Raw genomic sequence first — 16,070 nt, 5'->3', positions numbered from 1 at the left:
TGCCCACGCCCACTTTGTAGATGCAGCCGCGACCTGGCAACAAGAAAAATGTACGAATGAGGCGATGTCAACAAAAATACCAAAACAAAAAAATTTTATATAGCCAGCGAGCGAGTCAACGCGAGCGAAAACGATGCGACCAAGTGAGAGGAGCAGCAGCAGCGACAGCGAACGACGACGTTGACGACGACGACGACTGCGACTGCGAGAGCGAGCGGCATATAAAAGAGCGTGCATTGCGCTCACGCCAGCCAGTTTGAAATCAGCCAAAGTAGTGAGCGGACGCAGAGCAGAGCGAGCAGAGCAGAGCAGAACAGAATAGCAGCAGCAGCGAAGCAAGACAAAGTGAACGAACCTCGAACACACATTTTTGACGTGTGCGTAAATGCGAACAGCAACAACAACAACAAAGCATTTGTGTAGTTAATTTATTCATTGTGTGCCTCGCGCGAATCTGCAAAGAGAAAGTCTTGAGTCATACGCAGAAAGAAAGACATTTATTAATTACAAACAATTGTGCAATTGGAAACAAAGAAACAAAGTTTTCCTTGACAACAACAACAACAATAATGGCCGTGGCCTTCTACATACCGGACCAGAAGGAAATGCTGCGCAAGGCGCGCGAGCAGGAGAAGCAGCTGTTGCGTCTACGTCAGTGGCAAATGGCAACAGTTGTATTGAACACCATACGCCAGCTAATGGACTCCACGGCCAGCCAGTGTCTGCAGCGAGCAGGACGCAAGTGTGGCAAGTGGCGCAAACCATCGCAGTGAAAACGCAACTTGAGTAAACAACAACAGCAACTAATACTACTGCTACTATTTCTACAACAACAACAACTGCCCACAGTCCATCAATAAGTACATAGGCAAATTCCATATACTCTATTAGTCTTATCTTAGGGCTAAACACCGACGGCATCAACAACAACAACAGCATCTTACACCCAAAATTCTTCCCGCTTCTAAGTTTACTCATCAAAGCGATTGTGATAATGGTTTTGTTTCTATATAGCAACAACAACAACAACTATAAATATATATGTATGTCAAGCGAAACGAGTTTTCGATTTAGCAATATTTGATTTAATTGTAACACAAAAATAATGAAAAATATATGTCTTAGTTTGTAAGCGTCCTGCTAGACGATTTTGTAGAAGCTGTCGAAGCGCAGCTTAAACAAAACTCCTTAAAAGGTTTGCCTAAAAGAAAATTGTATCAATTTTTTGACAAGCCCAAAAACGAAGAAAAAAACGAAATAAAAAAAAAAATAAAAAAAAATTGTAAATGATTTTTTATTTATTTATTGTCTTGAAATTTTCAGCATTCGACAGCAGAGAAAAAGAGAGCAAAAATTAAAAAAATATATTTTATTTATTTAATGACTCAAAAAACATTAATTTATCAATATCGGAAATAAATTAGCAGTAAACGGAAGTTAAATAAGTCAAAGAGAGACAAATTACTATATATATATATAGCTGTACTGATATATCTATATAATATATATAGTATACTATTCATGAATGCATATAATGTGCGTAAAACGTTTCATGTTTTACGGAAGACTTATCTGATAATCTGCTAGAATCCGTTTTTAATCTTGCAGCACAAAGGAAATTTCTGTTGTCTCGTCAAACTGCCGACGGCTTTTAATCAAATTGAATTTCATTGCTACCGACGGCTTTTCAGTTGACTGAAACATGTTTTCAATAATATAAAAATAACATTTTATGAGCTAAAACAACAATTGAGATAGCAAACAGGAAGATAATTTTCTAGAAACTGCTGAGATTGAGAATCGGAATGAGCAAAGATTTGCTTTAAATTATCAGAAATTATAGATTTGATGTAATGTAAAAATTCAAATATCCAATTGGAATTTTCTAAATTCCAATTAAAAATAATTAAATTAATATTTAGTTAATTAATAATAATAATAAATAAGAAAAATAAATAATAATAATAATAAAAATAATTAAATTAATATTTAGTTAAATATATGTACCTATAGAAAGATAGATGCATAAATATATATATTTATCTATATATAGGTATATGGATTGATAAATATCTAAATATATGGAGTTAGAGAAGTAGATAGATTGATAGGCAGACATACAGATAGATATGTTACCAATCATATTAAACAAATCATCAAAACAAATTGCTACAAAATATTTCTGCTGGTAAATCAAAACAAAATTTAAAATTCACGAATAAAACAATGCACAAATAGGATACTTATAGACAACAAAAAAATCTAGATTTATATATAAAGATCAGTGATAATTATCATGATATTTTCAGAATTCGCCTAAAAGTTTTTTATTTTTTTACCAACTATAAAGATTTCTTTAACTTGAATACCAAACCTTACAGATCTATCGCTCTCTCTCTCTCTCTCTCTCTCTCTCTTTCACTTCAGAAATTGTAAATTTTTAATTAGTTTAACGCAAATATATAGTTTAATGTAAAACATTTGTATATAATATCAGCTGTTAGTTTTGCATATCGACAAAAGTTTTTGCTAAAAGTTTTCCACTTGCCTTTGCTAGCAGGAAAATCGCTCGCGGCAAAGTTGCCAAGTTAACAGAAAAAATTTGTGGAAAATTCAATTATGCAAAAATGCAGAGAAACATTTTCAGCTGGAAACTTGGCTGGCTGGCTGGCTCCCCGGTTGATAATGTCAAAAAATTAGGTGCTAACAAAACAATTTGCATGTTTAAGCTGATTTTTCTGCTTTGCTGCTGGGAACTTATGGAAAATCGAGGCGCTGGCAATTCAAAGGGGGCTCATCATAAGCGCCATTTGGGCGCCAAGTCTCCCCGACTTTTAATTAAACTTTTGCACTTATGCAGCTGCAATCAGCGGTGCAGCAGCAGAAGCTGCTGCGTCCTGTGAGTTCAATTCACTTTGATTGGCAAACATTTTTTGTTAATAAAAAGTTCGGAGCGCGCGGAAAAAATCAAAAATTTCACTTTAGCCAAACAAAAACTAATTAACGCTCAGCAGATAAAGCGCTGGGCGTGGCATATGAAAAATAATTGAGACAAGTTTATATGATTATGTTTGCTCGTCGAACAACTTGGTCGACGAGCCACACGCAATAAAAACTTTTGCCCTGTCGAGCGATTTGTAAGTCAGAAAGCTGTAAAAATCACAGACAGAAAACAGTTAACACAAATGTTGGCCAAAACTCAAAAAAAAAAAAAGCAAGAAGAACTTGGCAAAACTTCTCTGCTGCTAATTAGTTGGCAAAGCGTTTCTAATTTGGCTCCAACTTAAGGAAACTTCCATCGTTTCCATCGTTTGCAGAATAAAACCAAATCTCAAAAAACACTTCAAATTTCTTGACTCGAATTCTAAATTCTTTTAACCCAACTGAATTCTCTAGCATTTCGGCCAGTTTTGTTGTTAACCCAAAATATTTATAGCTAAAAAAGGGTATTTTTGCCAATGGGACTAAAAGATACACATTTCAAGCACCCAAAATGAACGAAGGTCAAGCGAAATACCTGCAGAGCAGAGGCAATCGAACGTCTGTGAAATACAAAAATATAAATAAATATGAAAAAGCTAATGTAGTCGACTAGCAGTTGCTTTATGGAAGTCAGTTGAAACATAAATCACTTCTAAAATAAATACTGCTTCTATATCTATATCTATATTATTTAATAGTAATTTTTCATATGAAGCCTACTTGAGTCTGGACTTGAACCCTAAATCCTCTTCTTCGATGCTTTTTTGAACAATTTATTTTGCTTTGCAGAAATCGCTTTAATTATGATAAAAAAATAGTATTCTTAAATTTAAAATTTTCTTTTAATTTATTTTGATTATTTTTTCAATACCAGAAATGAAATCACATTATATTAATTTAAAATAAATTAATATTAAGCGTTGTAGTTAATTAAATTATTTGATTTGCGTTAATTTAATAACTTAATTTTGTATTTAATTTTATTTATATATATATAAATATATATATATATATATATATATATATATACCATCTATTATTTTAAAGGTAACTTATCACATAATTTCTTGGTAAAATTTTAGACAATTTCATAATTCTTTACCTTATTTAAATCTTTCACTAAAGACTTTTATTATTATTGCTGCATTATTATTATTGCATTAATATATCTATATTAATATTATTATTAATAATGAAATATTTTGTATATACACCAAGATTCCATTAACTAATTCCTTTATCCATTTCTTGGTCCTTTCGAGCACAAAAAAGCGCCCAAAACTAAGTTAAATCAAATCAGTCAGCAAAACTAATGGAAACATAATAAGATTATCTAATGAAATGCCATTTTACACGAATTATGAGTGAAGTCCACAAGAAAAGCCATTTATAGGGTGTTCGAATAAGTCAATTGGAAAAATTGTTCACTTTCTCGTTCCATTTGTTGTGGGATTTACGACAGCTGTGCGAAGCAGAGAAGTAAACTAAGATAATTTGAGAGTAAATGCGATTAGAATTCGTGCTTCAATATAAACTAACTAGGGTCAAGAGATCATAAAAGTGCAAAATATAGAGTAAAATAAATTCTAGCATTAAATATTTATAGGACTTTATTATTATAATTAGTTTATACTTTAACAATTGACATTCGCCCACTTTCATGCAATTAGAACATTAGCATTTCTGACTTATTTTGACTTATTAAAATTGATGGACATTTGCCATTTAAAAAACCCGCCCAAAAAGTAATCAAAAAAGGCCTCAAGAGGAAAAAAAATACTATATAACAGCATCATTTATAAGCCGCGACAAGCAGTTCCTAAGCGAAACATTTAAAAATACCATTTTGATTGATGATCCAGCCGAAGGCTGACGGGCTAGTCAGAAAGTCTAACTATATAGATACAGATATAGCAGCATAAAGGACACGCACAGTTCGGCGACAGGAAAAAGGAAATGGAAAAAATGAGGGAAAAAAGTACATTAATTATTGAAATGTCATTAGAGGAATAACGAAGCTGACAACGCGCAGATTCGCATAAGAAACAAATAGAGCCCAATGAAATTATGACTGGAGCAATACGATGCGTGACCGCACAAGTCAGGATATTGATATAGCCAGGGCGAATGACGCATTAGCAACTGGAGCTGAGGTGCACAAATCACGCAAGCTTCGTCTCAAAAGATGATGGAAGACATTCTTTCGGTCCAAGTCGGTTGGGTTGTTCGACTCGTCCCAGTCTTGATTAAGAGCATATTAATTGCAGGGTGGAAAATGGATAAGCCCAAAAATAGGAAGCACTGGGCCATTCATCATTTGCTCTGGCAGCGTTAAATGAGCACACACGCAGCCAGCAGTTGAGCATTTAATTAGTCGGCCTTGCTCGAAGCATGTTGCCACAGATAATAGTCCTTAAGGGCATTAAAGTCATCTCAACTGGACAAATCAAACAAAAAGTTGCCAAAAGTGAGTTATTGCAACTTTTGGAAAATATTTATGCGTTAATTTCGAAATTAGCAATAGATACTGCCACACCCACCAAATGAGCAGCAAATCAGCAGGGTAGTGGATGGACAATGGATGGATGGAATATGATATACCCTATAATTAATTTAATAATGCATACAAATATAATTTACAACGGCAATTTATAAATATATGCTTATATTATTCTATTGGCTATTCTATTAAAATTTATTTAATTGTGCATTTGTCGTGTTACATATTGCATGACAAAATTAAAATATACTTTGCTAGAGTATTGATATACAAGTAAATAAATACTGTTTACTCTCTCGTTTTCGCGCTCGCACTCTCTTGTTCTATTTGCTTTAAATTCGCGCACACAGTGAACGACTGATCGGAGAGTTCACACACTAAGGTCGTCTCTCCTCTCTCTGATAAGCTAAAGCATGCACACACACTAACACAATTACAACTACAAAAGTATTAACTCTCTTATAATCCACTGGATAAGCGAATTAGCATCCACAAGGCTCAGTCTCTGCGCAACTGCACATACCCCACATTTCAAAGCAGTCAGGGTATATATCAAACAAGTTGAAGGTGTCCCATAAAAGAGATTCAAATTTGCCAAGGCAAACGTCAAACATGAGCCATAACTGTCGACTGGACAACCCGCGGTGCATCACAGGATTTTTGCAAATTTTCGCACCGAGCCGACGGGCGGCGAAAACTATAAAATAAACAAACTTCCGCTATGTCAGTGACAGTCGCCTTTGGCTGGCTGATGAGCTGTTGATTTTTGATGTGTTTGACATACGCTCGGTCGCATTGATTGCACCATAAATAATGAATTTATGCTGACAGCAAGTCATCAGCGTTCAAATGGTGGTTGAGATCGGACCAGGGCGCACACACGCATCCTTTTTGCGCCAACTAATAAAATATGTTTTTATTGCAACCAAAAGCCATGCACACACACACACGTAGCACGAATAAAAATTAATGAGCCACGGAGGCGCGCGTCCCTTCCTGCAAATGAATATTTTGCAGAATGATTATGTTGATCCTGTCGCGAAATGCTAAATGCCAAACACGATGCTTGCAAAATTTCACTTTTGCTCATGTACATATGTATATAGAAAACATATTTTTAATAATATGCATAAATATGCCAGCTAATAAAACGTTATATGTATGCAGGCATAGCATAAAATGAAATTCAGGTAGCGCACTGCTTAGCGGTTTGACATTCGCATTTTTATGACGTCACCTACTTAAGGGTCTCTTTTAGATTGACAAGCCACAAAGAATTGCAGTTTATGGAGATGCTAATTGAAAACTTTTGTTTAAATATTGTTTTCAAGACGCTGGTCAACCGTAGACGTACTGAATATAAATTTTTTTAAAATGCAATATAACCAATCAGCCGTCTATTTGACTGCCACACCATAAACATCTATTATGATATATACACACGCAAATACACGTACATACATTTACCATGCATATTTTCACACACATAGATTCGGAGCAATTTGGCAAAAAAAAATTTGATTAGATTAATCAATTTTGAGTTCAGACCGTTGCTATTCACAATATGTATGTGCGACAGGTTAAAATAACCATTCACACAAAGGCAATGCAAATTAGCTAACTGCGTACTAGACTTAACGGCCAGACAGTGTTGTTAAACTAATGTTTTGTCATTCACACATATATTTAACTGAACTTCTAGCGATTGACTTTGAAATATGTGTGAAAACTTAAATGAATTACATTTGGTCAGATGTTTGATCAATTGGTATATTTCTTATCAAGTTATATGTAAGTATACACTCTAGCAAGTTTGTTGGCTCGCAGCTGCTGTCTACTTAATATAAACATTCGCAACCCCAACAACTTTTATTAACGTTGCGAGATTTTTTTTATAGATTTATATCCACAATTCGACTTATAGCATTTTTTTTATTGAAATAGGAAACTTTGTGCATATTGCATGCATCAAATGGCATAACAACAACAACAAAAACAACGACAAGGATAACAAACTTCTTCACTTGCAACATTTTTTATGACAAAGAATGAAATGAGATGAAATTATTGACGGAAAAAAACGGAAATCGCTGGCAATAGTCAAAGGAAATAAAAGCGAAATTACTTTTGATAAAGCAAGAGCATCAACAACAACAACGAGAAGACGCAGAAGAAGATGAGCAAGGACTTACACTAAAACTACACACACACACGCACACACTCGTAAAAAGGCAGCAGGAAGTTAACTACAAGAGGGCGTTGATTTGTCACAACTAGAGAATTATGAGAGCCACGATGCGTGGACTGAAGCAGCTGCCAACAGCCACAACAACAACAATAGCAACAGCAGCAGGAGCATCGAGCACAACAACAAACACTTCAATTACCGGAAAACGTGTCTGATAATACCTCCCGAGATTTCAGCCCAGCAGCTAAAAAAAGTAAATAAAAAGTAATTTTATGATTTGGACTTTTACGATATTTTTTCCTGTTTTTTTAGCTTATACCCTGTAAATGAAGACAGCTTGTATATGAGAAGTTCTATTGGAATATATAAAAGTCCGCAATATGTTGGCCTGTTGGGAATTTGGATAAGTTTTTGAATTTATTTATATACTATACAATTTTTTGCTTTTAATGAAATATTTAATGTTTTGCTTTGATTTCAGCTGTTCTGTGAATCATTTAATTGATTAAATAATTATGATAAATTGAAAGAAATACTTTAAAATTAATTTATATACAAGCTATGAACTATAAGCGTTAACTATATACACTCTTTTCCACAATATACCCTGTTTATTAGATAAGTACTTAAAGTTAAATATCCATATGCTTTATTGGCGCACATATTGTTCCAATATACCCTGTAAACAGCTCTATGTCATGCTTATATCTCTCTCCCTATACTCTGAATGCTTTACTATAAAAATACTTCCAAATATGTTCTGAAAACATTGTTAAAGGGATTTACTAGCACATACCCTCTAAGCTATTTGAAATTGTATTCGTGTTTCATATATACTATTTAATTTAGTTTTGTATATTGTTGTTCTCGACATTTTTTAAGTAAAGTATTTTGAGCATTCAAACTTCAATTGTATCTAGTCTAAGTTTTATTTAAAGCCATCTCATATTTTATGAAAAATACCCCGTAAGAAGTTCTTTATAATATATAGCCTACATCTAGCGTCTAATCTAATCGGTAACTTGTCTAGTTAGATAATGTACCCTGTAATATTTTAAAAGAATAACCAATACTTCAACTTTGTTATTTCCATAAGTTTGCAGAGCATTGCTTAGCCTCGCACTTCCTTTAACTTTCAACGTTTTTTGTATTATTTTCTGAATTTATTATTATAAACGACTAGTTTATGGCTTACAGTTTGGCTGGCATTAATATTAATAACCAGTTGCAAAACATTGTTGTTGGCGCCAAGGAAATCGGCACAGAGAAGAGAAGTAGAAAAGCAGAAGTGTTGACATGTTGCCATCAGGATCTACATGTCAAAGTCCTTTTTACCTATAGCCGAGGTGTGTGTATGTATGCGAATAGTTTTAATGGGTTATTACCTACAGTTGCCTTCCGTTTCGTCCTGGCTAAGGAAATGCCATAAATGTCATTTGGTCGTAAAAGGCGAAATGCAATTTCTGCACCTCCGGCCGCGCCCCCCGAGGAGTTACTGCACTTAAATTTATATTTTTTATGCGCTACCGAACCCTAGGACCTAGAATACAGAACTAAAAAAGCGTCCTTGTTGTGACGGCTTCGTCGAGGGCTGCGTGTGAAATTATGATAAATGTGCATAAAATCGCATCGCAGGATAACAACCGCATGGCATATCCTGGCTGCCATTTGCCGTCTCTGTCTTGCGGCTGCATTTCGTCATTGTTTTGCGGTCGTAAAAAGTGTCCTGCATCAGGACGAAAATTGCAAGGCGGCACGCACAGGACAATGCCAGGACACGGGTCACAGGAGACGCTGCCAAATGGCGTTTTTGATTGCATTTTCTTTTAATTAAATTAGCTTTTCTTTTATGCGCTGCTCTGCTTTCTGTAAAATAGTGAAACATGCCACTTAGGGAGTGTCCTGCAATTTCTCAGCGCAAAAAAATGCAATAAATTAGGTAATTTTACAATTTACAATTATCTGATTTGTGGAATCAACAAAAAATGAAGCCGAAACTGGGCTAGGAGATGGCCTGAACCCGGCGCACAGCTGTTGCTCGAGGATTCTTGTACGAATAGAGGCAGGCAGGAGCAGAGTACAGGCGCCATCTATTGGTCACTTTGTGCAGCTGCTGCCTTTTACTCAGCTATGTGCTTCTCTTTCAATCTAATGTAGGAGTGATAGAAATATTTCTAATATAAATTATTTTTAGTCTGAAAATTCATTATTAGACATAAAAATGTTAGAACTTTAGCTTTAATAGTCTTCTATTAAGCTTAGGAACCCAACTTAAAGTATTTACTTATAGCGTTAAACACTAAATGAATGAGCTTTGTTAAAAAACTGATAAGCTCATACTACATAGGGTATACAGCAATATATATTTCAAATTTTAAGTCTGTAGCTTTTGTACTGTCCGAGATATCTGCCTCGAACAGAGGGCAGAGGAAGCTAGGTAGATCGACTCGGCACGGAGTCGGCCACACCTCTTGCTGCCTCTAATGCACAACGCATTATACCCATTAAATAAGTTGATAAGAGGGTATTAGAAAATTAAAGCAATATATTCTATTTGCAGTTGCAGCTAAGAAACTTAACTGCGATCTTAGTGCAATATGTAACTTAAATGATTGGAGCAGACGCCACATAAACTAATCAAGTCCTAGGACTCCAAATAAACACTTGAGCCTGACTGGCTGCCGGCCTACCTGGCTCACTGGCTGCCTGCCTGCCTGCTTACACGCATTTTCCATTTCCGTTCTAAGGACAAATAGGCCAAGACGTAGTTCTCGACCAAGGTCCAAGTCCAAGTTGCTGGGCATTTGCGGAAATTGCAAAATTTCTGCACCGTAATAAGATGAAATTAAGTTTGCACACAAAGCAAATAAGCAAAGCCCCCAAACCGGGCAAATATCGAAAGTCTTGTCCATCTACACACACACACACACACACAAGGCACACTCGCTCGGGCGGCAAATGAACCACTAATTGCGTGCCGAAATGCAATTTAGTGAACTTTGGCCGCCCAAACCCCAAAGCAAACACAAACAGACGCCTAAGTGTGTGTGAGTGTGTGAGTGTGGCTGACCATTTGACCATGAGCCTGCCTGCCACAATTAAATTGAAAATTAAGCAAAAGTCTTGAGCAGCGGCAAACAAAACGTGGCTGCCACACGAATTTACATTGATAATGTGTCCCCGTCCCAAGGCTCTGGTTGCATGCGTTTAATTATGCAAGCGCTTAAGCAAGGATGTTAATCCTTTCAGCTCTTACTTTTCATTTCTGTTTTTTTTTTTTTTTTTGTAATTTACCCTGGAATCCATTGGACATGTTGGGTATCATTTGTTTGTAAGAGGCAGAGGAAGGCGTGGCAGATGGCTCTGAGTCAATCTAGCCAGGTCCTGTCTGTCTTTCTGTGATTTTGCTTCTCTCTGATAGTCCTTTCGTATGAATGGAGCCAACTTATAAGTTACTAAAGCTACAGACCTTAAAATTTGCATTAAATAAATTGTATATCTCATCTATTTTCCGATAACTCATTCCATATTCCTGCTATCGATAAAAATCTATATTTTAACTCAGTTTATTATTTATCAAATTTAACATTTAGTGTATTGTAGCGACTGAGCAGATTATAATTATTTCAGATTATGGAAATTTTTAACATACCTTCATACAATTGAAGAAATAAAATCTATTTTAAATAGGTAAAACCTGAGCTTTGGCATATGAATACATTATGATGTCCTGATTGTTCATTAAGAATTGCATTGAAATGTTTCAACCAGTTTCGAAGTTATTCAACAACAAAGTTCCCATAGTGGGGGCTATAGCAGGAAGAAATGCAGAATCTGCAAAAAACGAGCAATAGATGGCGCTCGTGCTTATGTGTGTGTGAATGTCAATCTGCCTAAGTGTATGTATATTGAGCTAGGGCAAGTGTATGACACTCTGAAGTGCTTGTTATAGTACAGGGTAGCTACTGGTTGTGCACTCTCGAACAAAAGTTATCCTTCTTGGCGTTTTTGGTTGCTTAGTGTTGACATTGATAAATTACTTGGCATTTGTTTAAAGCGTGATTTATCGCACCCCGTGTCCTTGCGTTCGGCGTCCTGTTGGAGGCGGCACATTGACACGTGTCCTGCCTTTTTGTCTGATTTTTAATTAAATGCAAACAAAAATGACCATTTGATAAGCCTGGCGCCGCACTTGGGGGTTTGAGCTCTGAGCTGAGTGTTTCAGCCAATTTTCCACACAGTTTTTCCACACTCATATTTAAAACGCATCCAACTGCATGTGGCATTAATTTTTATAGACTTGACTGCATTCATGAAAATTCATTGCCTTTGCCCTCCAGTGCATCCGGCTCCTATTGCATCCAGTTGCCATCTCCACTGCGGTCCTTCATAGGCCGTTGCACTCCTGTGTGGCACAACAATTTTCAACTTAATGATGTTGCCAAATGCAATGGCAAATATGTTGCACATGTTTCGCATGCTTCTCACGCAAGCTTCGACCGATATCAAAGTTGAAAAATAATGAATTTCAAATGCTCTTCATTTGCTTTTCTTAAGCGTCGATAGTCTAATTTAGAATGTGTTTTACTATCTTTTATCTGACTGATAATGATTGATGAAGCTTGACTGAAAGCAGCTCATGGTGATTGTGTGACTGATAGTGTTTGACTACGTGGAGATTATTGATGATTGACTAACTGATGATGTGATTGAAGATGAACGTTGACTGGACCATGTTGATTTGCAAACTGATGACGATTGAGCACTGAGTAATAATAATAATAATAATTGAGTAATAATAATTGACAAATAAATTATGATTGACTGACTAATGATAATTGATTGACTGCTGATGATTGATTGGCTAATGTTAATGGATTGACCGATATTAATTGACTGATAAATGATGAAGAGTGACTGAACGATCAGCTTGAAGGAGTGATGCAAATTGATTGACTAGTAATAATTGAGTGATTGATGATGATTGATAGAGTGGTAATGATTGATTAACTGTTAATAATTGAATGATTATGATTGATCATTATGTAATTACGCTTATGCCACACTGAAGATTTGGAAGAGATCAATGTAGATTCAATCCTTCTTGGCTGAAAGGCTGACTGACTGACGTTTAAGCCGAAAATTAATATTTTTACTATAAGTACTTCAAATCCGAAAATATCTCTCAGCTTTTACGCCTTAGTCGTTTTCAAACAGTTTTAAAACTCCATAAGAGATATATAAATCGATGTAGCCCAAGCTAGAGTATTTATACTATTGACCGGTTGTTGCGGTCAGCTCTCGCAGGACCCACGCTGCTGCACCCCTCCTTGTTCAGCTTTCCCCATTTGCAATATGTTTATGTGTAATTTTCAAATAAAGGTTTAAATGTTTTTGGCAAACAATTGCTGGGACGCAACGCCGTTGCATCATCCCCATGTGCCTGCTTCAGTTCCGTTTCGCATTTTGGAGCGCTTCGCTTATTTTGTTTATGGCTTTTTGCATATTTGCAAATGTGTTACATTGCGGTTATTTGTGCGTTCGATTTTGGTCATTGATATTGGCGGTGACCGGGCCCGGCTTTTGGTCTGGCTTTTATTTGGTTTTTGTATTTGTTGCTGCTCGCTGTTGTAGCTGTCGAAGCACTGTTGAGTGCTTGTAATCAACATGGTTGCGGTTGGGTCATTGCTTTTTCCATGATTATTATACTCTAACGGAAAGGTAAACTAATTTTCTCTGCAAAAATGAAACAAATGCAATTCAAAAGAGTCGAGATACTAATGGCATCTCACTCTGTCTGCTTGGCGACAAGCGTTGACATTGTGGAAGCCAATCTTGTCACTGCTCAGTAGAACTTGTGGATCCTAAGTCATTTGGAATTTTGCAAGCTCTCTTTACGATACCATTATCCACATTCAAGCTTTATCAGTATGTGTGAGCTCAAGAATTGGCAATGCTTTGCAGTATATGTATTGGAGTGTAGTGCGTTGGTTGTAATTGTATTAGTATCGGCTTAATGCAGTCCGCAATAGAGAGAACGAAAGAGAGAGAGAGATTGATAGAGACAGTACAAAAGAGAATTTGTGTGAGTTTTTTAAAGCTATTCTTTGTTTTCTCTATGCTCTCCACTTTATACACTTTCTGACTGTATGGAAACCATAAAGTGGTGTAGCCGTTACCAACTCTTCTGCCTAGTTGTTTCTATGCAAAAGGGTATTTAGGATTCGACATGTCATTTTTGAAATGTATTTGATTTGCTAGACGAAAGAGAGGAATACTGTACAAAAAACCTATGTCAGTTGACCACTAACGATGCCTAAAATCTAATTTATTTAGTATATTTGCCAGCTTTATAACTTGTGCAACAACTAGAAATGTTAACTGTGATAGAAAACTATGTATTAACTTTGTGAATGACATGTCATAAAGAATATACATATATTTCTATCGATACATCAGTTACAGAGCATTAGCATATAGAAGAAACAGAAATCTATATATTACCTAGCTAAATGCCATACTCAGGTATATGTATTCAGTAGATGACGCTCTCTCCTACCTTGAGAAAAGCTCAACTAAATTACGTGCCAATCAAGCACTTGGAAAATGACAATGGGCACGACGAGGCGTCTGATAAGGACAAAGCCGGGCGACACGTCAGACGGAAAACCAAAGGACAAACGTAGCACAAACTTATTTGTTTAACAAGACACTGAGACAACAGCAAGGAGTAAGACAATCCTTACACACACACACGTACACACAGAGAGGCCAATATGCTGGCTGTCTCTGCTTGGCAGGCTGACTGTTTGCTAATTAGCACATATATTCCATGCCTGGCAGGCAGGAAAAACAAGCTGGCGACAGTGTCAACATTTCACGTGCTAGCAACGAGGAGTTGCCAGCGTCTGCGTCTGCGGCGGATTAAATTGTTTAATTTTAAATATGCTCTGTCACTTCATTTGTAAGGCAGTGCCAGAAGTTTGGGCGAAAGTTTCCACAGGGGGTAGAGAAAAATCATTAACACGCCGCAAGCCAAGCCAAACGAAAGGATAACAGATTTTTCTGCTAATTTGAGACGTAGTCCTTTGTGCGTGACGACCAGACAGCGAATTGGCATGAAATGGAATGGAAGAAACAGCAGCCACTCCACTAGACTCTATATCTCAGACTTAAGATCAACTTCTTGCCGGAGTTCGAGTCGTCGTCGTTTTGGTTGAGTGACGAAGCACAGAGATAAGCTCTTAGCTGGGCAGGATACTGGGGATGGTTGGATTGGACTGGGTTGGGCTGGGCTCGGCAGGACTAGCGGGTGTCTGCCAGCTCTAAAAGTTTCTCAATAAATTGCGTTTCTCGGTTGCACGTTGACAGTTTTGCTTAACGCTTCATAATCAGAAAACAAATACGCTGCCATCTAATTGTGTGTCCTGTGCCCAAAGGACTTCGACTTCGACTTCGACTTCCACTTGTTCTTCGTCTTAGCCGGGCCACAGCTGGCAATTCCGTTCTGGCTTTGGCGATAACTTTTAAATATCCAGTCAGCTGCTCGCTGTGGTCCAGCGTCTGGCTGTGCGCCTTTTAACGCTTCGCCGACTGCTCACAAGACGAAATTAATTGTTGAGTAATTGAAATTTTATTTATATTAGTGTCCTTTTGCGCGGATTTCCTTTTGGCGCACTGCAGGCGACTCTTCACCAACATCCTCCCTTGCTCCCTGTGTAATACACGATTTTATTTATACTCTGTTCGGTTTAGGCTTCAGTGCATGCCAAGGCTTCTAAATTTTTTATTCAAATTTGTTTTGGCCTGCAGGGCATAGGCTGTTTGCCGGAAATCGGTTTCGCCTTAGAAAATCAATTATACGCACTGTTGACGCTGCCATTTGAAATTTAAGTAAATAACAAATTTTTAGCATCAATAGCAGTTAGAAAGTAGAGCTTTGATATAGCTCAATTAAGGTATGACAAATAGATTTAAGAATATTGTATTATGTGTGTTAAGTACTTAAGTATTTTTTTTTTGGCTTAAAGAAACATAAGATATATAGCTATTCAATATATCTATAAACTCCATTCACTAGCCAACATTATTGCCTCTTTCTTTTCTTTAGGATTTCACGTGTGCATTACAAATTAATGTTTGATTTCCTTAGAATTGGCTTTAGGTAATAGCCTAATATGCATATAAAATATATTTAGTTAACGTTAAATATTTGATTTGTTTTCTACTATAGTGTGTCTAAGATCTATTTAGTAAAAAAAAAGATTTTTCTTAATCTACAAATGTGACTTTGAGCGTCTTTAACTCGTGTATGTAGCGAAGCTGGTGCTATTTAAATTTTCGCTTCATACGAGAAGTTAATAGCGAAATTAACGGGTTTTAGCTTGAAGAAAATAGCTT

The 16,070-nt window shown here is 36.4% G+C and overlaps 1 protein-coding gene and 1 long non-coding RNA gene across 2 annotated transcripts; both read left to right on the top strand.

Annotated features, from left to right (window-relative positions):
* Positions 1-289: 289 nt before the first annotated feature.
* LOC111599251 (cell death protein rpr) lies at positions 290-1,242 on the top strand. The gene has a single exon (XM_023314851.2). The coding sequence runs from the start codon at positions 570-572 to the stop codon at positions 771-773; it is 204 nt and encodes a 67-aa protein (XP_023170619.1). The 5' UTR covers positions 290-569; the 3' UTR covers positions 774-1,242.
* A 5,955-nt stretch (positions 1,243-7,197) lies between these two features.
* Positions 7,198-8,047, top strand: LOC111599258. Its single transcript, XR_002751420.2, has 3 exons — positions 7,198-7,273; positions 7,427-7,923; positions 7,983-8,047. It is a non-coding gene; the product is annotated as an uncharacterized LOC111599258 (long non-coding RNA).
* Positions 8,048-16,070: the final 8,023 nt, after the last annotated feature.

This window comes from Drosophila hydei, unplaced genomic scaffold (assembly GCF_003285905.1).
Source record: "Drosophila hydei strain 15085-1641.00,03,60 unplaced genomic scaffold, DhydRS2 tig00000001-arrow-pilon, whole genome shotgun sequence".
In the NCBI taxonomy this organism is placed as follows: Eukaryota; Metazoa; Arthropoda; class Insecta; order Diptera; family Drosophilidae; genus Drosophila; species Drosophila hydei.
This window is presented reverse-complemented; position numbering and strand designations above follow the sequence as displayed.